At 47.5% G+C, this 23,727-nt stretch overlaps 2 protein-coding genes across 6 annotated transcripts in view; one reads left to right on the top strand and one right to left on the bottom strand.

Moving 5' to 3' along the window:
• The window catches only part of CDKAL1 (CDKAL1 threonylcarbamoyladenosine tRNA methylthiotransferase), a 612,415-nt gene that overhangs the window by 425,508 nt on the left and 163,180 nt on the right, over positions 1-23,727 (top strand). The gene's annotated exons all lie outside the window — the stretch shown is intronic.
• The window catches only part of LOC137436897 (E3 ubiquitin-protein ligase RNF144A), a 40,733-nt gene that overhangs the window by 4,152 nt on the left and 12,854 nt on the right, over positions 1-23,727 (bottom strand). For all 4 annotated transcript variants that reach the window (XM_078787086.1, XM_068131106.2, XM_078787087.1 and 1 more), the window contains 3 exons: positions 21,852-21,912; positions 19,605-19,782; positions 10,215-10,359 (listed from right to left, as the gene is read on the bottom strand). In XM_078787086.1, coding sequence (XP_078643212.1) covers positions 10,215-10,359; positions 19,605-19,782; positions 21,852-21,912 — 384 coding nt within the window. The remainder of the gene's footprint in view (positions 1-10,214; positions 10,360-19,604; positions 19,783-21,851; positions 21,913-23,727) is intronic.

Here is a 23,727-nt window from a genome sequence, read left to right as displayed (position 1 = left end):
GGGGGTCCTGATGACCCGGCCGAAGCGACCCCTGCCGGGTCGTGGGAGGGGGTCCGGTGTGGTGGTGGGCGGTCGAGTGGGGGGCACCATGGACGGGGGGCGGCCTCGCCGCGGCGGAAGGGCCACCCGTGGTGGGTGGTCGACGTCCACGTGCGCCGGCTTAAAGCGGTCCACCGCAATCCCGTCCGACCTGCCGCCGATGTCGATGACGAACGACTTGTCGTCCCGTCGCAGCACCCGGAAGGGCCCGTCGTACGGCGGCCGGAGTGGCCCCCGATGTGCGTCGTGACGCACAAAGACATACTCCGCTGTGCGAAGTGCTGGGGGGACGTAGGACTGGGGGTCACCGTGGTGGGATGTTGGCACGGGGGCAAACCGTCGGGCGGCCTCCTGGAGGTCCGAGCGCTGGTGAGCTGCGGACCAGGGACTGGTAGCGTCGGGCACGAATTCGCCCGGGACGCGTAGCGCCTGGCCATAGACAAGCTCGGCGGTGGATGCCTGGAGGTCCTCCTTGGGGGCCGTGCAGAGGCCCAAAAGGACCCACGGCAGCCGGTCGGCCCAACCGCCGTCTTGAAGGCCGGCCATGAGCGCGGCCTTCATGGAGCGGTGGAATCGCTCGCACAACCCGTTTGCTTGGGGGTGGTAGGCCGTAGTACGGTGGAGCTTGACCCCCAGGTTGCGGGCGACCGTGCCCCACAGCTCGGAGGTGAACTGTGGTCCACGGTCTGACGAGATGTCCGCCGGTGCGCCGAAGCGGGCGACCCAGGTGGCGATGAAAGCCTGCGCCACGTCGGCGGTGGTGGTGGAGACGAGGGGAACGGCCTCCGGCCACCTGGTGGTCCTGTCCACCATGGTGAGCAGGTGTGTGAACCCCCGTGACGGGGGGAGGGGGCCCACCAGATCCACGTTGACGTGGTCGAAACGTCGTTCGGGCACGGTGAAAGGTGCCAGCGGGGCCTGGGTGTGTCGGTGGACCTTGGCCCGTTGGCAGGCCGTGCAGGTGCTGGTCCAATCGCGGACGTCCCGACGAAGGCCGTGCCAGACGAATCGCGCCGACACCAGCTTCTGGGAAGCTTTCCGGCCCGGGTGGGAAAGGCCGTGGAGGGAGGCGAAGATGCGGCGTTGCCAGGTGACGGGCACGATGGGGCGAGGCTGGCCTTGGGAGACGTCGCAGAGCAGGACAGTGTCCGCGAAGGGGATGTCGGCCAGGCGGAGGCCCGTGTCCGCCGCCCGGAGCGCTTGCACCGTGGTGTCGGTGGTTTGGTCCGCCGCCATAAGCGCAAAGTCCACGCCCAGGTGGACCGCGTTCGCGCTGGCCCGGGAAAGACAGTCGGCCACGGCGTTGTTTTTGCCGGCGACGTGCCGGATGTCCGTGGTAAACTCCGACACGGCGGAGAGGTGGCGCTGTTGGCGGGCCGACCACGGGCTCCGTGACCTTGGCCATGGCGTAAACCAACGGCTTGTGGTCGACGAACGCCATGAAAGGTCGGCCCTCCAGGAGGTGGCGGAAATGGCGGACGGCCAGGTGTAGACCGAGGAGCTCCCGGTCAAACGTGCTGTATTTGAGCTCGTTCGGCCGGAGCTGCCGGCTGAAAAAAGCGAGTGGCTGCCAAACCCCGTTCACCCATTGCTCATGTACGGCGCCCACCGCGTAGTCGGAGGCATCCGTGGTGAGGGCGATGGGAGCGTTGAGCACCGGGTGAGCGAGCAGTGTTGCGTCGGCGAGGGCCCGCTTTGAGCTTTGGAAGGCCGCATCCATTGCTGCGGACCAGGCGATGTCGTGCTTGGCCGGCTTGCCCCGAAGGGCTTCGTAGAGGGGCCGCATGAGTTGAGCAGCGCGGGGCACGAAGCGGTGATAAAAATTCACCATTCCCAGGAATTCCTGCAGGGCCTTTATGGTGCGGGGACGCGGGAACGTGGTGATGGCCTCGACCTTGGTTGGCAGCGGCACGGCCCCGTTCTTGGTGATGTGGTGGCCCAAAAAATCAACGGCCGTCGTGCCGAAGTGGCATTTGGCCGGGTTGACGATGAGGCCGTGCTCGCTGAGGCGCCCGAACAGTGTTCGGAGGTGGAGGAGGTGCTCGGCCCGGGACGTGCTGGCGACGAGGATGTCGTCCAGGTAAACGAAAAGGAACGGCAGGTCACGCAGCACGCCGTCCATCAAGCGCTGGAACGCCTGAGCCGCGTTCTTGAGACCAAACGGCATCCGCAAGAATTCGAATAAGCCGAACGGCGTGATGACTGCCGTTTTAGGGACGTCGGCCGCCCTGACAGGTACCTGGTGATATCCCCGTATGAGATCAATTTTCGAAAAAATGACCCGTTCCGCCAGACGGGCGGAGAAGTCTTGGATATGCGGGATCGGGTACCTGTCGGGGGTGGTAGCGTCATTGAGAGGCGGTAGTCGCCACACGGGCGCCATCCACCCCCCGGCTTTGGCACGATGTGCAGTGGCGAGGCCCACGCGCTATCGGAGCGCCGCACGATGCCGAGGTGCTCCAACGCGTCGAATTCGGCCTTCGCCACGGCGAGCTTGGCTGGGTCAAGGCGGCGGGCCCTGGCGTAGACCGGCGGGCCCGTGGTTGGTATGTGGTGCTCGATCCCATGCCGTACTGCGACGGCCGAAAACGTCGGCCACGTGAGGGCCGGGAACTCCGTGAGCAGGCGAGCAAACTCGTTCGCCGCCGGGACGGCGCATGCCAGCTCGGTCGGCGCGGAGCTGCTCATTGTGCATACCAGGGAGCTGAAGGTTTCGGCGTTGATTAAACGACGCCGTTGGACGTCCACCAGCAGTCCGTGTGCGCAGAGGAAGTCGGCGCCTAGCAGAGCCATGGGCACGTTTGTGGTTACAAATGTCCAAGCAAAGCGTTGGCCGCCGAAGCAGAGGGTGACGTTGCGCGGGCCGAAGGTGCGGATGGTCGATCCGTTGGCCGCAACCAAGGAGGGGCCGCAAACCGCGGATTGCCTGTCCTGGTCAGAGGCGGGTATGACGCTCAGTTGGGCGCCGGTGTCGCACAGGAAGCGCCGTCCGGACGCTTTATCCGTGATGAACAGTAAGTTGCCCGTGTGGCCGGCGCTCATGGCTGGTAATGAACGCCGGCCCGGCCGTTTCCCGGCCTGCCGAAGGTGCACGGGGGTCGACATGTCCGGGCCTTCTGTCCGAACCTGGCATGATAGTAACACCACGCTTGGTCAGGTGGAGGCCCCGGTCGTCGTGCTGGAGGTGGTCGGCTCGGTGTAGTGGCCGCCAATTGCGTCAGCAGTTCGGTCGTCGACCGTGCCGGGTGCTCGGGCGCCATGGGTGTTGCGTCGGACGGCGGTGGGTCCCATGTCGCCGCTGCGATGCGCTGTCCTGCGGCGGAGATCTTGTCGGCTTCTCTGGCAAGGGCCCGGGGATCTGTGATCGTCGTGCTTGCCAGGGCGAGGCGTACCGGGTTAGGCAGCTGACGGAGGAACAGCTCCCGGAACAGGAATGCCGGAGAGTGCTCGCCGAGCAGTGAAAGCATGTAGTCCATTCGCTCGGAAGGGCGCGTGTCGCCGAGCTCGGGCAGGTCGAGCAGGCGCCGTGCGCGTTCCGCCGATGGGAGGGCGAAAGCGTCGAGGAGAAGCTTCTTAATCGCGCCGTATTTGTCAGCGGCTGGCGGGCTCTCGAGGAGGCTCAGGGCGCGGGCCGCGGTGGCCGAACCGAGCGCTGCTACCACATGGTGGAAGCGGGTGTCGTCGGCCGTGATGCCTCGCAGGGCGAACAGGGAATCCGCCTGTGCGAACCAAACCGCCGCGTGAGCCTCCCAGAAGGTAGGCAGTTTAAGGGCGACTGCCGTGTCCATGTCGGTAGGTCACCAATGAAGGAGCTGGGGCTCCCACGTCGATCGGAAGAATGGACGCGACAAAAAGCTGGAATTCATCCGAGTTGCTTTAATCAAACCAAACACTCAGGCACTCTCCAAAGCCCGTTTATCGGGCAGCAATATATATACATATTATCCCGGAGCGTTTGCCCAGGAAAGGCGAGAGGGGGCGTGGCCCAGCGTCCTGGCTGCGGCCTGGCAAGTTGAGGGCGAGCCTGCCCGGGCATGCCCGGGCGTCCCGACCGAGGCCTGGCAAGTTGAGCGCGGGCCTGCCCGGGCATCCTGGACGAGCCCGGCATGGTGATCGCTCCGCGTCCTTGATAGGTGCAAGGCGATTGTGAAAACCCAGCGGTAGCCGCTACATCTCGGCATTTTCCCGTCTGTTATTTCGGGCGGTGTATGACTGACCATGCCGCGATTTAAACAAAATATATATATCTCGGCATTTTCCCGTCTCTTATTTCGGGCGGTGTATGACTGACCATGCCGCGATTTAAAAAAAAAATATCTCAATGGACTTGAAGTTACAGGCCTTTGAGAATTCATTTCGTTCTATAAAGGGCAACTTTCATCGGATTTTCTTCCCGTTTTTTTTCAACCGAGTCTAAAACTATGTTAGCGACTGTGAAAAATGAAATGATATATCGAATTTGATTTGAAATAAAACTGTGTGAGAGAGGAAGCCACCACGGGCCTACAAAACAGGCCTCAAAGCTATGCGAGTTAATAAAATGGTGGATATTTGTTTATATGAAGGCTCTCCCAGAATGGGTGGAGCTATGGTTCCCAGAATGGGTGGAGCTTTGAGGTTTTGTCTTCTCTGCAAGAACAAGAAGAAGAAGAAGAACAACAACAACAACAACAGCAGAGGGCACTCTATGAGCAGCGTCTGCGACGCGGCTAAAAAAACTATTTGCAAGAGTGAAAGAGTTTATTTAACATGGTTTTGAAAGTGAAAAGAAGGTGATTTGTGTTCTACAGTGCTCTAGCACATTCAATTTAAATATGAAGATTTGAAAAAGTTGTATAAATAAATCACACACCCAAAACCACACACACATGCATGCCCAAAACCACACATGCACGCACACACATCCAAAACCACACACACACACACACACACACACACACACACACACACACACACACACACACACACACACACACACACACACACACACACACACACACACACACACACACACACACACACACACACCCAAAACCACACATGTTCACACGCATCCAAAACCACACATGCACACACGCATCCAAAACCACACATGCACACACACATCCGAAACCACACATGCACAGACACATCCGAAACCACACATGCACAGACACATCCAAAACCACACATGCACACACACACATCCAAAACCACACATGAACACACACACACACACACACACACACACACACACACACACACACACACACACACACACACACACACACACACACACACACACACACACACACCCTGAAAAGCACAAACACATGCACATCCAAACCCACAACAGTACACACTAATGCCCAACAGTACACACTAATGCCCAAAACCACACACACACCGAAAACCGCACACAAAAAAAAACAAAAACAAAAACACATGCTCTTGATCATATGTGATATGATTGCCAATCCTGGGGTAGATAATACTGACTGTGAACAAGCCATGGGGACACACGGATGTGGAGAAGCACTTATAATGGCGAACGTCTCATTGACTTCTGTTTGACCAACTGTTTGCAGAGGTGCCATCTTTCCCTACAAGAAGGTGCAAACACTTACTTGGAAATCACCTGATAGTCATACAATCAACCAGATTAACCACATCATCATTAACAAGTGGCAAATATCTCTAAGATGTCAACACTTTTTGTGGTGCTGATGCTAGCGGTGAGCACTATCTAGATGCAGCAAGGATTAAGCTGAAGCTCCGAAAGGTAGACATACAGAATCAAGGAAGAAAACATCTAGACATTGCCAAACTTAAGTCTCAAGACAACAAAAGAGACTTTGTCATATAATTGAGAAAACTTTACCGCACTAGCTACCCTGAGGAAGAAGACTAATATGTCACAAAGAGATGGGATACCATTAATGAGGTATGCAAAGAAGTAGCACAGAAAGTCATGAGTTTTAGAAAGAACAAATACAAAGAACGGTTAACATCACGGACCTGGAAAAAAATTGATGAAAGGAAGCAGTTGAACATCAAGCTATTGAGCACCAAGTCACTTAGGCTCCAGGAACAGGCCCAGCAAGCTTACAAGGCCAAAGAGAAAGAAGTGGAGAAGAGTGCATGCAAAGACAAGAGGTGATTTGTAGAGGATTTAGCTGAATAAGCTAAATTGAAGAAGTCAAAGTTTCCATCAAAGCCATGAAGAGTAGAAAAGCCCCTGGCATCGATTGCTTCTCCATGCTGAAATGCACAAAACTGACATCACTACTGCCACAAGGGTACTCAATGACAGCTTCAAAACAGTTTAGACCAAGGACGCTATGCCGGATGACTGGACTAAAGGCCTCATTTTAAGCTGCCCAAGAAAGGTGATCTTGGTACTTGTGACACCTGGTGGGAAATAACACTACTCTCAATCCCCAGCAGGTCTTCTGCAGGATATTTCTCAGCAGGATTGAGGAGGTTATTGTCATAAAGCTGAGATAGGAGCAAGCAGGATTCAGAGCAGGAAGAGGGTGCATCACCCAAATCTTTGCACTACGTAACATCCCTGAACAATGCCTAGACTGGAATACACCTCTTTATATCAACTTCATTGACTTCAAGAAGGCATTCGATAGTGTACATGAAGCAAGCCTGTGGAAGATACAGAGATTTTATGGAATTCCACAGAAGATTGTTACTCTAATAAGTAAATTCTATGAAAATCTAGGCTTTGGTGATGATTTAGGTGCTTTGTCATCGAGGCATACCCATCTGCAAGAAAAAAAACAAAAAAAAATTTCAGGCTTGTCAGCTTTGTCAGAAGGACAGGTCTCCACATTAGTACCACCAAGACCCAGGTGGTAAACATCAATGCTATGCCTTCTGCACCCATTACAGTAAATGGAGAAGCTCTAGAGACTGTAGAGAATTTTACATACACTGGCAGCCTCGTCAGCTAAAATAATGGAGCCAAGAAAAACATCAAGGCAAGACTCTGCAAAGCTCATAATGCATTCACTGGACTCCATTCTATTTGGAAGTTGAAGCAGTACAGCCTGAAAATAAAGATAAGATTTTATAACAGCAATGGCAAGTCTGTTCTTCAATGTGGCTCGGAGTGCTGTCGAGTAATCGAGTCAGGCATGAGCAAGGTAGAGTCCTTCCACAATGGATGTCTGAGGAAAATCTGCTGCATCTTCTGGCCCAATAAGATAAACAAAGACTTGCTTAAATAAATAGCTGCCACAGCATTGCTCTTGAAATCAAGCGTCGCCACCTCGGATGGCTTGGCCATGTCCTTAGAATGTTCCCTGAACAAATCCCCAAGGTGGCTTTTGAAATGGACCAGGCATGCCAAAAACAACTTGGTGTCGGACTGTGGTGGCTGATTTGGGCAAGATGGGTCTATCGTGGTGGGAGGCACAAAATGTAGCTAAGGATAGACATAAATGGTGATAGCTCGTAGCAAGTAGCCTAACGTCTCATCTGGACAAAGAGGTAGGTCGTAAGTAGTAGAAAAACAAGTGAGATAAGAGTTTCAGGTGAAAAGAAGATTGAGATGTGGGAGTGAATGAGTTAATAAATGAGCTGAGAAAAAAGTGAGGAATGAGTGACTTCATTTTCTTTTCTTTTTCACCAGTTTAATAACCATTTAATATATCACGTTACAATTGAATGAAAGAAGAGAAACAAGAAAGCAATCAGAGATTGCAGACCCTCGCCAAGACGTGTTTTTAGTTTTTTTTATGGCTTTTGTGTTAAAACAAATATGGCAGCCGAACCACATGACCGATGACGTCATCATTGTTTTTTTTTCTCCACCAATTTATCCCTCGATGACGCTCAAGAAATTTCATCTTAACCAGATGAAGTTTTGTACTTGTCGAATTATGACATCATTAACATACAGTCACGTGAAAAAGTAAGTACACCCCATGTAAAGTTTTGACTTTTTCAACATATTTCAACATACAGCTATTTGATCTTTATTTCAACAATATTGATAGATAAAGGTGATATAATATAACAAATATCATGAAACATTTATATTTTGTAGTCCATTGTATAATTTAAATAAATATAAGTGCAAATTTCGCATGTGGAAAAAGTAAGTCCACCCTTGGCTCTAATAGGTGGTTTTGCCCCCTTTGGCAGAAGCAACCTCAAGTAGGCGTTTCTTATAACTGTCTACCAGTCTCTGACATCGACTGGGAGAAATTTTTGCCCACTCCTCCATGCAGAATTCTTTCAGCTGTGCGATGTTTGAGGAGTTTCTTGCATGCACAGCTCGTTTCAAATCCCCCCACAACATCTCGATGAGATTTAGATCCGGGCTTTGACTTGGCCATTCCAGAACCCTCCATTTCTTTCTTTTCAGCCATTCCTTGGTGGATTTACTGGTATGTTTAGGGTCATTGTCATGTTGTAAGGTCCACCTTCGGTTGAGCTTCAACTTTCCGACAGATGGTCTCACATTATCCTCAAGCACCCTCTGGTACAATGAAGAATTCATAGTGGATTATATGATGGTGGGCTGCCCAGGCCCTGATGCAGCAAAGCTGCCCCAAACCATAATATTTCCACCACCATGCTTTACAGTTGGTATCAGGTTCTTGTGGTCAAATGCTGTCTTTGGTTTTCGCCAAACATGTCTTCTGGTACTGTGGCCAAATAGCCATACCTTTGACTCATCTGTCCAGAGCACATTTTTCAGAAGTGCTGGTCTTTGCCTTGGTGTTCATTGGCAAACTTTAGTCTTGCCCTGATGTTCTTTCTGGACAGCAAAGGTTTCCTCCTGGCACACCTCCCATGTAGATCAAATTTGTGCGGCCTCTTTCTAATGGTAGACTCGTGCACTTTGACATCAACAGTGGCAAGAGCTACCTGTAGGTCCCGTGATGACATTCTGGGGTTCTTAGAGACTTCTTTCAGCATCTTGCCGTCTGCTCTCGGACTGAACTTGCTGGGGCGGCCTGGCCTGAACAAGTTGGCAGTTGTTTGGAATCTTCTCCACCTGTCGATGATCTTCCGGACAGTCGAATGATTGATTTGAAATTGTTTGGAGATCTTTTTAAATCCCTTCCTAGACTCGTAGGCATCTATAACCTTCTTTCTGAAGGCCTCAGAGAGCTATTTTGATCGAAGCATGGTGACGCCGCACACTTCAACAACAAAGAGCAAACCAAACTAAATGTCTGAGGTTTAAATAAGACAGGTTCCTCCAAGATCCTCTCTAACAATGTTCTAATCATTTGCACCTGAGCTGGTGCACCAGATTCTAATTTTAGGTATTTGAAGTAGTGATAAATGTAAGGGTGTACTTACTTTTTCCACATGTGAAATTTGCATTTATGTTTATTTAAATTATACAATTGACTACAAAATGTTAATGTTTCATGATATTTGTTATATTATATCACCATTATCGATCAATATTGTTGAAATGAAGATCAAATAGTTGTATGTTGAAATATGTTGAAAAAGTCAAAACTTTACATGGGGTGTACTAACTTTTTCACGCGACTGTATGTTGTTCCCCAACCAACGTTTGCAAATTAAATCATATTTATTCTGTGCACACAAACAGTCAAACAGACAGACAAACGAATGGACTCAAATGCAATACCCTCTGCTCAGGCGAGGGTAACAATGAAAATTTACTCTGAAAATTTTTTTCCCAACTTTATTTACTTTAAATATAATTATTCATCAATGTTCCAGATGATATCAGGCTTAACCTTTTCTGGGTCAGATATTCATCCCCTTTGGGTCGGGGCTACCTTGCTTTGATGACTATGTGTGAACGTTAGACAAAAAAAAAACCTCATTTAGACTTCCCTCGTCCCCCAAAAGAGCAAATACTCTCAAAATATTCCCACCCCTCCTCCCTCACCCCAGCCCAAAAATTGGAGTATTCAAGTAATGAAATGCCCAATCTCAGAAATTATTTGATCTGTAAATGACATCTATCAAGAAGAAATGCCAGTCTTTCATTTGAAATTTTGATTTGGAAATGCTCTTCAAACAAAGTTTGATTTTAGGTATAAATGACCCCAATACTGAATCACAGGATATTCAAACAATCAAATGTTCTGAGGGAAACGACAAAGCTACATGGAACATTGGCTTAAAGACGATCAGTGACTTTCAAAGGACATCGTTGTCAGAACGAGCTACCATGAGGCACTCACATCGAGGGATTGAAGGCAGTACCAGCAGAATGCATGACGGCATCGGCTGCACATCATCTGAGCACAGCCATCATTTCGCTCAATAAGGATCTTGCATGCCGGGCATCGTTTTATGGAATCATCCTCGTCATCCCACAGTACAATCCTGTAAAACCACCCTAATGTCATGGCTCTGAAGGAAAGCTTAACATAATCAGTCATATGATAAAAACTCCGCACTCATTGGCAAATTCAATTTGAAATATTTCTCCTTTAAAAATGAGATTTGGGGGGCAAAACAAAAATAAAACGATATACCAATAAACATCCAGATGCCGCAACTGTCATTTAGGCCAACACACCAACGAGGCATTACATCCAAAAACCAAAATTGATTATCCATTGTTAAAACGAAAAAGGGAACCTCAACCTGAGAAAACAAGTTATTAAGAGTGCACCGGATTGGATAAAGGTGATAAGTTAGATAAAGGCCGCTCCCCTCTCTCTCTCTGGGCTCTGTCCCCCCAATATTCCTTCAGGTCGCACAAGATCTGCCTGCAACCCTCTTATGGTTAAACTGCCAAAATCAAGACTCTCTGCTCACCTTCACTCTTTCATTCCCCTTTTCTCCCACCTCTGGAACAAACTCCCCCACTACCTTCAATCCCACTCCTCCCTCCAGGTCTTAAAACAGCTGTTCACCACCATCTCTCATCTTCCCCCATCCAAAACCTTGATCTTTTCTACCCCTGCTAATTCACCCCAGATACACTTTTTTTTTTCTTTTTTTTTTTAATTCCAACTTCTTTCCTGGAAGTCCTTGCAGTGTTCATATGTTTTATACCTCTCCCACCTCCCCCAAAGCCCTCCCCCTCCCACATTTCTCCCATTGTCCCTGCTCTCAAATGTTGTGTTTGTGTTCTTCCCCCTCTCCTCTCTCCCTCTCCTCATCTTGTCTGCCGCTCCCCTTATTTTTTGTGTTTTGTGTGTCGGTTTGACTTTTTGTGTGATTAATGTTAGCTCTTTCACGAGCCTCGATCTTGTATACCAAAAAAAAAGAAAAAAAAAGAAAAAAAAGAAAAAAAGGCCGTCCTTCCAGTTGCATTTTCTTTGCATGTGCACATAGTATCTCAGCTCAGTTAGGCCCCAAAAGCGAGTTTACCTCACAGGATAGGATATGCCTTGTCTCACTGTTGTTATTTCTTCCTGTATTGCTAACGTGTTCAATTGTCTACTTATCCACACTTAAACGGTCCTATTGTATTGACTTCGAGTTTGTGTGTCGAAGCCTTGGCAGGCCTCCAATCAAAATTAATTATATCATCCCGCCTTTGTAAAATCAAAACTTCACAAAAAAAGGTTGAAGTCTCGTTTTTTGTTGGAGGAGAGGGGAAGGGAATCCTCTCACTCATTGATCTTGCTCTTCTCATCACTCCATCCTCCATCACTCCATCAAACTAACCCATTCCCCCTCTCCATTTTATTAATGAAAACTTCTAAACAAAAACAATAAAACTTTTTTTAAATTTTAAATAAGTAATATTTAAAATTGTTTAATTTCCTTTTACTATCCTGGGTATGCGGGTGTCTTCTGTTACCTCCGGGACATGGATGCCCCTGCCTTGCATAACCCCAGGTCCTTAAAACAGTAAGTTTCCTGTTTGGAATGATTTATCAATGTTCTTTGACTGCCAGGCAGTCAGACAGACTAAAATAATCATCTCACAAATAACAATCTATGTGCATGCATGATCCAGACAAATTCAGAGCCAAAGAACAGCTAAACTACAGATTGCCTCATAGTGAAAGTATAGGGCTGACTCAGAGTTAAAGACAGCTTCCCGTGTAGCCTCCTGTGCTCGTCATTCATTCAGTTGTCATTCCTACCTTAATTATGCGAATCCTGAGAAGAAAAAGGCAGCAGCTCAGATTACTTGTGTGTGTGTGTGTGAGTGTAGGAGTGCATGTGTGTATGTGTGTGTGTACGTGTGTAGGTGTACGTGTGTAGGTGTACGTGTGTAGGTGTACGTGTGTAGGTGTACGTGTGTAGGTGTACGTGTGTAGGTGTACGTGTGTAGGTGTACGTGTGTGTGTGTACGTGTGTGTGTGTACGTATGTGTGTGTACGTGTGTGTGTGTACGTGTGTGTGCGTGTGCGTGTGCGTGTGCGTGTGTGTGTGTGTATTCACAGGTTGAATTCCTTCTCAGTCATTAACCTAGTGGTTACTGCTGCTTCTCCATCAAAAATGATTCTAAATCACAAACTCGAGGTCAGGACCATCCTCCATAGCTCTGATATTCAAGAAGGCATCAACACCTGAGCTGCCTGTGGCGTACAAGGCTACCTTCCTACTTTGCGGACTTCCCAGCACAGTCAAGGCATGGCTGTCAATAGAACCCTCTCCTCTGTTGTCTCAGGAGAGGCTGGTGTGTGCCAAGGCAGTGCGTGACATGGACCCACTCTTGTTTTTAATCTATAAAAGCAACCTCTCCGATATTCGATAAACCCTCTTTTCATTTTTGCAGGAGACTTCACATTTTGCAGGTAAACCCATCAGGCTGCATCATTCTTTGCTGACCTGGAATTCATTTGCTGCTGCTGTGATAAATGGAACATGCATGCTAACTCTGGCAAAACTCATAGTCTCACACTGTTGCTCTGGAAGGATCATCAAACTAACCCTCCTAACCAGTTCTTCACGACGCACTCATTATTTCAGTAACACTCTCCCAGTTAAACTTCAAAAACAGGCTTTCTGCCCACCTTTTCTGCCCATCTGTTCTCACGTTTGTGAAACTGCCTGGTTCAATACAAGTTTATCCTGCACATGTATTTAAATTTTTCCTATTCCCACAGCACCACCTGCAAAAACAATGTTTTCATATGATGTCACCTGCTTTCCTCAAACTCACTTGAATATGTCTGATGCAAAATTATTGCAATCCTTTAAATCACAAAATGCAATGTTTTGTTTTTTGTATACAAGATTGAGGCTCGTGTAAGAGCTAACACTAATGACAAAAAACAAACAAACGGCACAAAAGACATAATAAAGGGAGCGGGAGACAAGATGGGGAGAGAGGGGGAGAAATAAAACAAGTACAACATTTGAGAGCAGGGACATCGGGAGATCTGTGGGAGGGAGAGGGATTGGGGGGAGGAGGTATGCGAAGGAGGGTGGGAGAGGTAATAATAAATATAAAAAAAGACATGGACACAGTTAGGACTTCCAGGAAAGAAGTCGGTATTTCAGAAAAGTGGATCTGGGGTGAATTAACGGAGGTAGAAAAGATCAACATTTTCGATGGGGGAAGATAAGAGATGGTGGTGAACACCTGTTTTAAAGACCTGGAGGGAGGAGTGGGATTGAAGAGAGTGAGGGAGTTTGTTCCAGAGGCGGGAGAAAAGAGGATTTAAAGTGAAGGGGAGCAGAGAGTCTTGATTTTGGCAGTTTCACCAGAAGACGGTTGCTGGCAGATCTTGTGCGACCTGTAGGAGTATTTGGGGGACAGAGCACAGACAGGGCTGGGGGGGGGGGGGGGGGGGGAGGCTAGGACAGAGAGGAGTCGGTAGAAGACAGAAAGACCACCAACCTGCCTGCGGTGAGTGAGTGAAAGTCCCTCAGAGTTAGCTTCATCGCGGGAGATTCCAATGATTCTGAAAGCTTTCGTTTCAACAGCGTGAAGCTGAGCTAGGTGTGAGGCAGGAGCACCAGCCCAGAGGGGAGAGCAGTATTCCATTGAGCTGCGGATGAAAGCCTTGTATGTGGTGAGGAGCTCAGGTGTGCTAAGGAAGGACTTCGCACGACGGAGGATGCCCAGTCGTCAACTGGCTTTGGAGGCCAGATCGGAAATTTGGTTTTCCCAGGAAAGATCATGGCAGATTGTGAGACCCAAGAGCTTGAGCGACAGAACTTCTTGGAGAGGATTGTTGAGAAAGTAGATGGGAGGGTTTTCCAGTCGGTCTTTTCGGAGAGACATCGTAAGATTGTGAGATTTGTCAGGATTGAAAGACATGTTCCACTTGTTTGACCAGTCTGTGATTTTGCCAAGGTCTGCAAAGAGTGAAGAGGCTGCTGCCTGCCGATCTGAGGGATGAGGAATGGAGCGGCAGAGAGTGGAGTCATCAGCAAAGAGATAGAGAGGATTTTCCAGAGAGTCGGAGATATCATTGATGGAGACCAGAAAAAGCACAGGGCCCAGAACACTGCCATGGGGAACTCCAACCTGAACAGGAAGGGGAGATGAGAGAAATCAATTCAGGGCCACACGTTGACTACGACCAAAGAGGAAGTCCGCTAGCCATGTGTGGAGATTTCCATGGATACCATAGGAGGAGAGTTTGGTGATCAGAGCGAGGTGCCAGACCGTATCGAAGGCACGTGATATGTCAAGGGAGACAGCTCTAATTTCCTGTTTGACATTGAGGATCTCCATCCATTGTTGAGACAGCAGAAGCAGCATGTCCAGAGTAGAGTAACCTGGTCTGAATCCAAATTGATGATCAGAGATCAAGCCATTGGAGAAGAGGAAGGACTTGATATCCGAAGCAATGATGGATTCCATGACTTTGCTGATAATTGGGAGCAGGCTGATTGGTCTGTAGTTGCAAGGATCTGTTTTTGCATCTTTTTTGTGTAAAGCGGTAATGTTGGCTGATTTCAAAGCTGATGACAGATGACCTTGAGCAAAAGAGAGGGTGAAGAGAACAGAGAGAGGGTGTGAAAGACCGGAAGAACAGGATTTTAGGACCGGCTGATGCCGTCTGGTCCAGTTGCAGAATCAGAGTCGAGGATTGACAGAAACTTCGCCACCTTGTCAGGAGAGAAGCACACAGACATAGTCCATGAGCAGCTGGGTACGACTGGGTACGGTGGGTACAGAGAGAGATGGGTTTGAGACACAAGATTTTGAGGCAAACACAGAGTTGAGGCATTCAGCTTTTTCACGTGCGGAGTCAGCTGTGTAGCCGTTTGAGGTAAGGGAGGGGACGGAGGGGGAACAAACACCAGAAACAGATTTGACAAGATGCCACCAGGATTTGGAAGAGGGAGACAGGTTTGAGAGTTCACTCTTGAGAGTAGAGAAATATTGTTTCCTGAATCTCCTGAGGGTGGACACACACTTGTTCCGAGCTTTGTGAAAGGAAATGAGATTGCCTTCCGTTGGATTTGCCTTCCAGGAGGCGAAGGCAAGTTGCTTCAGGGCAACTGCCTCACCATAAGATTCCGTGTACCAGAGCCGGGAGGAAGGGTATAACAACTAAAGACGAGATGGGATAAATCTGTGCATGAGAGAGAGCAGTTTACTTTGGAAGAATTCCCAGGAGGAGTAGATGTCAGAGGCAGTAGAGATGGGAGACCAGTGCAGATGATTGATGGCTGCTTGAAGACCATGCCAGACAGCCTGAGTGAAATTCCAGACTCGTCGGCACTGAGGATGTTCTCTGAGAATGGCCAGAGAGATGTCCACTTTAACAAGCATATGGTCAGATGAACTGATTGGAGCAGAAGAAGAGCAGCAGACATTTGCAGGGAAGTTTGTCATAACCAAGTCTAGAAGAGAAGATGCTCCGTTGACTGATATCCGGGTCGGGAAATAGATAGATTGTGTCAGTCCCACTGAGTCACAGAAGTACTTTGCTGAGGTGCCATGGCTGGTGAGAGAGGTACCAATGTCAAGTCGTAGATTCGTTATTGCTAAGAATTCTGTATAAGACGTCTTGAATAATATGTTATGATTTTAATGTTGCTTATATACTATTTTCATAAAGCTAATAAAAGGTTTTTGCTTCGTTTTAGTTTAAATGAGGAAAGGCTCGCTTGGGTCGTGCTGGACAATTGTATACGTGTGCTTTTTCGAGGCTAGATAAGGCCGGTCGTAAAATCACGCTCACATGCGCGTGATTTTGTGTAACGCTAGTAGAATGATTAGATTGCAGACATAAACCTATCGTTAAAACCATATATATTTTGTATTAATCACAGCGACGCTTGACTCTGTATAAACATGCTTTGAATTACTCATTTGAACAAACCCATATATTTTATGGCCTTATCGAAGCCAAAGAATGCACCCTCCCTTAATGAGTTATATTTTCTGTCTCCTCGGAGCCCAGAGAAACATCTGGTCCAGATAAGGGACGGATGACGGTGGGGGCTAGGGATGACGGTGAGGGACTCTCGCCAGTCGCTTTGTTCTCTCGGAGATTTTCTGATAAACTTGTCCCTATTTATACGGACTGCGAATCAATGTGCTTCAGGAAGGCTGGACGTGGCATGAAGCTGGTTCTTGCTGTAGATGTCTGTCTTCTTCCGGATCTGTATAAGTTGGTTTTTAATAAAGCTGCGTCATTTCAGGCTATTTGTGGACTTCTTTTGCAAACGAAGAGCCGCTTCTTCACACCCACACCCAGCCAACTGGCATGGTGACAATTGAAATCACCACATATGAGGAAGAGAGAGTTGGGATGAGTAGATAGAAGTTGGTCCATATCAGACAGCGAGATGTAGATGGAGTCATCACTGTTTGGTGGACGGTACAACACACATATGAACAAAAGGTGGGAGTGAAGGGGAAGCAATAGCCAGAGGTACTCCTGGGGGTGAGGTGGAGAGAGGACAGTGCAGCAAGAGTGAGGAAGAGAGTTTTTGATAAAGATAGCAACCCCACCTCCAGGCCGAGACTCAGGTCTATCATACCGGAGGAGGGAGTAACCAGGGAGAGATATTAAGGAATCAGAGACATCTTGAAGAAAGAAAGTTTCTGTTAAGCAAATCAAGTCTGGTTTGTCAGAAGCAACCTGTATGGAGAGGTCAATCAGGTTTGAGCAAAGGCCAGGGATGTTTCAGGTCCATACTATTAAGGAAGAGGAAGGGGGAGCATCGGATACAGGACAGGGGACAGGGGAGTGGAGGAGTAGGGTAAGATGAAGAAGAGGAGGAGGAGGTAGGGAGATCTGTTGATAGTGTGTCAGAGATTTCAGAAGAGCTAGAAGAAAGGGAAGGATGAGGAGGACAAAAGGTTTGATGGTGATTGGATGGATGAGGCACAGTGAGGTGTTGTTTGAGGGGTGGGGGGGGGGAACAGAGCGATTAATAAGGTTGGAGGAGATTGAGGTAAGAGTTGGAAGGACAAGCGGGAGGACGCTTTGAGGAAGGGTGAGAGGGGAGAATTGGAGAAAAAAGGAGGGTGGGGAGATTTGAAGGGGAGGGGGCAAGAGGGAGTTTTGAAATGGAGGGGTTAGGGGGGAATTTAGGAGGGGAGGAGTGAGGGGGGAGTTTGGGAGGGGAGGGGTGAGGGGGGAGTTTAGGAGGGGAGGAGCAAGGGGGGAGATTTGAAAGGGATGGGTGAGCGGGGAGTTTAGGAGGGGAAGGATGAGTTTGGATTTTAGAAAGTGTTGGATGAATGAATGAATGATCGTTTTAAGGCCATTTTCCCCGCTAGAGCAGGGGTTAGCCTTGCGGGCCCCATGACAATCATGGTTCCCTGTTTGAGGCAGTTTTTATGGCCGGATGCCCTTCCTGACGCCAACCCTTGGTCGCCTCTTATGATGCGCAGGGATACAGTGCACCTATTCTAAACCGGGGTACACACCGGGATCATTCATCCCAGCAAGCTGGTACTCAATTTGCGACCTCGGAAGGAACATTTATTGCAAAATGAGTTTCTTATGATTTTCAAGTCAGAGATCCGTTTTGAAAACGGAGGAGGGGTGGAATGCAGGTGAGTTTAGGGAATGTAGGAAGGAAGAACTGTACTAGATTGAATTTTTATTTGAAATGAAGAGATTTGGTGAGCAAATCGAAAACAACCTTTTAAAGAAGAAGAAGAAGAAAAGTGTGTTATAATATACAACGGAATACAACACTTCAGGGGAAAATTTAAACATTTTAAAACTAAACCATGAAAACTATCTGGGGAAATTCCCTCAATGAGGGCATTGTAGCGGTTACCGCTGGGTATACACAATCGCCTTGCACCTACCGAGAACGCAGCCAGGGAGCGATCACCAGGCCGGGCTCGTCCAGGCCGCCCGGACAGGCCCAGACGCGCCTCTCCCGGGCATGCCCGGACTCGCCGTTCCCAGGCTCGCCCGAGCCACCCGGGCACGCCCGGTCTCGTCTTTCCCGGGCATGCCCAGACTCGCCGTTCCAGGGCTCGCCCAGGACACCCGGGCATGCCCGCTCTCGCCTTTCCAGGGCTCGCCCAGGACGCCCGGGCATGTCCAGACTCGCCCAGCCTCGCCTTTCCAGGGCTCGCCTAGGACGCCCGGGCATGCCCGCTCTCGCCTTTCCAGGGCTCGCCCAGGATGCCCGGGCATGTCCAGACTCGCCTTTCCAGGGCTCGCCCAGGACGCCCGGGCACACCCGCTCTCGCCTGTCCCGGGCAAACGCTCCGGCATGATGTGTATATATATTGCTGCCCGATAAACGGGCTTTACAGAGTGTGCCGGGTTCTGTACGAATAAACATGCTTTGAACTCAACCAAATGACCTCGTTCTCTCGCCGTCCACGACTCCTCAACTGGTGACCTCGACTACCTCCGAACGGATTCGGGGGCTGCACGACTCCTAAACTGGCGACCCCTAAAGCATGAAGGTTGAGAAGCACAGGTTCAGAATATTCCAGCACAGGTTCAGAAGCAGGAACAGAAGAGTAGGAGATTGACAGCCAGGAGAGCAGAGAGCGAAGGAACAGGGAGGTGTATAAGCAAATGTGTTAGTACGGGAGGAGAGGCCTACTTTTTAAATTTTTTGTAAATATGTCTTTTTGAAGGTTAGGTGAAAGTGGATCAGAGGAAGAAGGATAAAGTTGAAGTATGGTGAGAACCGGAATTGGAATGGTGTCGGCTGGAGAGGATCGAGTTATGAAGGAAGGAGAGAAAAAAAACAGGTGGGGGGAAACACGTGGTCGAAGAATGAACGAACACGGGGAGAGAAGGAAATTAGATTTTTTTTTTTGAGTTTTTTATTTATTTTTAATTAACTTTAAACAAAGGGTAAGATGTTCGGGGAAGTATGGGGTGAAAAAAGACTGGAAAAAACAGTGAGCGATGAAAGTAAATGGACCACAAACGACCGCCGAGAGGGGACAACAAAGCCTCGAGGCCTGGAAAACCAGGCCTGAAAAACGCGGCAGGAACCAACCGACGATTATACACAGGTATGCATGATTTACACCGATATCTAACTAGAAACACACAGTAGGCACTCACACCGTAAAATAAAAATACGGTTTTGACAAAAATACAAATGACAAAAATTCTTAACTTTGGTAGCGTGGAGAGCTTGGAAAAACACACAACCTCGCCGGCAAAACCGGAAGCAGAAATTTAAGTTCAGCTTGCCTCAAAATATAAGGTTATATATTTTTTCAATGGTTTAAAAGGCATGTCAGGGAACTCACGAACCCATTTAAGGAGCAGCTGTGTCTGATGTCCCACTCTGAACGACAATGTGAACAAAAATGATGCTGGCAGGCCGGACAAGTAACTCGCAGTGGCTTTGACGAGCCTTCTTTAGGAACTGGACACACTAACTGGCATGTTGGCACTGGGCACCATGTCCGCTCAGGATCCTGATGTACCTCTGCATGCGCACACAAAAGCTGCTTATCAATAAACCATTAAAGCACAAAGATACACCGGCCTATACCATAATACTGCTCCAAGGAAGTTAAGATCCATTTTGGAAAGTAGTCTGCTTTGCAGGGAAATTATCTGTGCAATGTCATTGTTTGACACTATAGAAGTTAATCAACCTGTCATTATTGATCAACACCCAGTCGCACCAAGGCCAACCTCTGCTCAAGTACATTGAAATGCTTGTATGTTGCCATACAGTTTGCAAATGTAATACTTTTGGAATCAGCACGTGTTTGCAAGATAATGTGGCAGGAATATAAGTACATGTTCAAAGAAATTACATAACGAATAAAAAACAAACAAAACAAAAAAAACACATCCTGTAATGTCATTTGTGAATACCAAAGACATCAACTCTTGAGCTTTTAATTTTGTTTCACTTAACTTAACATTCAAACACGTATTCTCTTCCACTGGTCACTCTTTAGAGCAACTCAAATCGTCCTCAAACACCCATTAAATCACCCCAACCTCTCCCAAAATTTTCTTTCTGTATCCATCTTGTCCACCCCTTGTGTTTTCCCCTACCCCTCATCATTACTGACATCAATTATTTGTCCGTCTCCATCTATTTTCTCCCTTCTCTTGCTGTTGTTACTTTTGTTATGTTGCTTCCTGATCCGTTATGTGTTCTACCACTTCCATGAACCTTGACTAAGTATACACAAAAAACCCTTCGTCTGCACGCCAGAGTTAAAACTAACACCAATCCAAAGGACGGGTGTGAAGAGAGCTAACTTTCCTCTTCGGAGTTGGGGTTTGGTCTGCCACTCTCTGATGACCATGATCAACAGTTTATCCTCTCTGTTAATGAGGTTTGGTATATATAGTGGCCATTCAGCTCTTTCTGAATTTTAATCGATCCTACGAGTAGATAAACTACATGTGTTTACCTGGTTTGACATCTCTGTTTTATATTTGCACAAATCATGTCTCTCACTCTTGCTCATTTGAAGCCTCAACAACATACATATCCCAACAACTTAACATCTAAAAATAAGTTTTATTTTCACCCACACTCCATTTCTTGCATTTGGTGATCACTCGATCTAAAAAATACTCTCCTCCATTACTTATATCAATCATAATCAATAATTTTCAATTGCACTCTCTCACAAAGCTCCTTTATCTATATATAAAAGGAGCTGTCTGTGCGTGCAGGTTCCACAAATTGGTTGAACAGTTCACCTGGCTACCCACAATTTCTATATTTTACCATTTAGAACCATTTATAATTACCCATTATAATTACTCTTTAGAACCCTTTCTCTCAAGCACCGCTTTTACTGCAGAAGTTATGCAGGTTTGCTATTATTTCCGACTATTTTCTCTTAAAATTGTGAGTTGAACAGGTGACTGTGATGGGTTTCTCTGAAGTCCACGATAGCTTGATAGGAAAGTGGAAAGGGTTAAATATTCCACTGTTTCGACATGGGAATGCCTGTTTGCTTCTATCAGCAGGAGGAGGGTACTAAAATGGGACACTTTTGGAAGCGTGAGGTTGAGGCTTTGAGGTTGGGGGGTTTAGAGTAAATTTGGGACAGAGTTGGGAGGAGGAAGGGTAGGCATTTTTGTTGAGGAGTTGTCAGAATTGTATGTTTAAGTATACTCACAGTAACGGTGTGTGTGTGTGAGTGTGTGAGTGTGACTGTGAGTGTGTGTGTCGCAATCACACGACAGGCAATGTGCTCGTACAAAATAAAAGATCAAAATGGGAACAAAATATGCAAAATAAAACAAATTGTTAAAGGAAATGGGGTTTGGGGGCAGTGGGGGACAAAACAGATTGAATGACATACCAAGTGGTTATTTCATACCTCGGACAAAAACATGGATATAAAATTAAATTTTAAATCCATTCACTCGAGCAAAGTTAGGGCTAAGTTAGGAATTAGTATTCAAGCTGTGGCATAAAAACAGTTGTTAAGATAGTAGAAAGCTTTTCTAAGCTTATGTGCATTGCTATATTAACAGGTAGAATATTCACATGAGCACACACGGCAACTTTCCGACCTCTCTCAAACTGGAGTTGCTTGTTGTGCTGCAACACGTCTGCTGATGCAAGCCGTTCAATCTGCAAAGCAAAAAAAAAATTTTTACTTTGAAAGAACGAAATGATAAATAAAGACACTTATGAGCACCATTCCAACCCTCCCCTCAACCTGCTGTTACAGCTATTATTGCTTTGGGTACTTTCTGCCTCTTAGTTCTTCCACACCTCCTCCTCTAAATCTGCACTTGAAAAGTCTGTGGACTTCCTGTGGTTGCTGTATTGCTAGGCATGATTTTAAATGTTAGCGACATTGTACATCACTTAACACTTAACAGGCTACATGCTGCTTCACTTGGCTGGACCAGATGTCAACCGTTTTCGTTAACTCGAGTAAAGGGCCAATGTTTGTTCAAAGATCTCTTTCACAGTATGGTCCACCAAATCTTGATGTCTCTATTGTAAAACTGTATTACGAATCTCTCCATTGGGGTTTCTGTGGCAGCTCCGGATATCGTAGTCTAACACAAGCGTTCCACTCAGTATGTCTCCGATTCCTCTACTCAGTATGTCCAAGACCTTGATGTTCCTGTGTCCACTGTGTACAATGTTATCAGGAAGTTTAAGGCCCATGACACTGTAGCCAACCTCCCTGGACGTGGCTGCAAGAGAAAACTTGATCGACGATTGCAATGAAGGATTGTTCGAATGGTGGAGAAAGCACCTAGATCAACTGCCACACATTCAAGCTGACCTTCAGACACAAGGTACGACAGTTTCAACTCGCACCATCCATCACCAACTCAATGAAAGGGGGTTCTATGGTAGGAGACCCAGGAGGACCCCACTGCTCAAAGAAAGACATAAGAAAGCCCAACTGGAGTTTGCCAAAACACACCTGAACAAGTCAAAATCCTTCTGAGAGAATGTCCTGTGGACAGATGAGACCAAATTTGAGCTTTTTGGTTAAAAAACAAACAAACAAAAAAACATCATCTCTATGTTTACAGAAAACAAAATGAAGCCTTCAAAGAAAAGAACACCTTCCCTACAGTCAAACATGGAGGAGGTTCAGTGATGTTTTGGGGTTGCTGTGCTGCCTCTGGCACTGTGTGCCTTGAATGCGTGCACGGCATCTTGAAATCAGGAGATTACCAAGGCATTTTGGAGTGCAATGTTCAACCCAGTGTCAGAAAGCTGGGTCTCCATCGAAGGTCATGGGTCTTGCAGTAGGACAATGACCCCAAACACACTGCAAAAACACCCAGGAATGGTTCAAGACAAAACGCTGGACTGTTCTGAAGTGGCCAGCAAAGAGTCCAGATCTAAATCCCATTGAACACCTGTGGGGAGATCTGAAAACAGCAGTTGGGAGAAGGCACCCTTCAAATCTGGGAGAACTGGAGCAGTTTGCACAAGAAGGGTGGGCCAAACTGCCAGTAGAGAGGTGTAGGAAGCTCATTCATGGCTATAGGAAGTGCTTGACTGCAGTTATTTTGTTCAAAAGCTGTGCTACCAAATATTAAGTCGAGTGGTCAATAATTTTGTCAATGCCATTTTTTAAATTTCTGCTTTCAAAGGATATATTAAGTTCTGAATCAAAAACAAAGGTCTGTACTATTAACAGTGAAATAAAGAATTGTGGAGACCAAATACTTTTGTCAATTTCAACTTCTTTTTAGAGAAAATTGTGAGTTATTTGAAAAAAGTGCAAGGGTACCAATATTTTTGGCCACTACTGTATAGATTACAGTAGATCTATGGTCAAGCCTCAATAACATTTGGGGGGGAGGGGTGAGGGGTGGGGTGTTCGTGTTCATTTACAAAGTTTCTTGTGGAGCGCTGCTAAGTAGTTTAAGCATTCAAGCAAGCACTCCATTCAAAACCGTTAGGACAGCT

The sequence above is a fragment of the Myxine glutinosa genome, chromosome 11 (assembly GCF_964187855.1).
Source record: "Myxine glutinosa chromosome 11, kmMyxGlut1.1, whole genome shotgun sequence".
In the NCBI taxonomy this organism is placed as follows: Eukaryota; Metazoa; Chordata; class Myxini; order Myxiniformes; family Myxinidae; genus Myxine; species Myxine glutinosa.
Note: the sequence above shows the minus strand (reverse complement) of the source record. Positions and strands in the feature narration are given on the sequence as shown.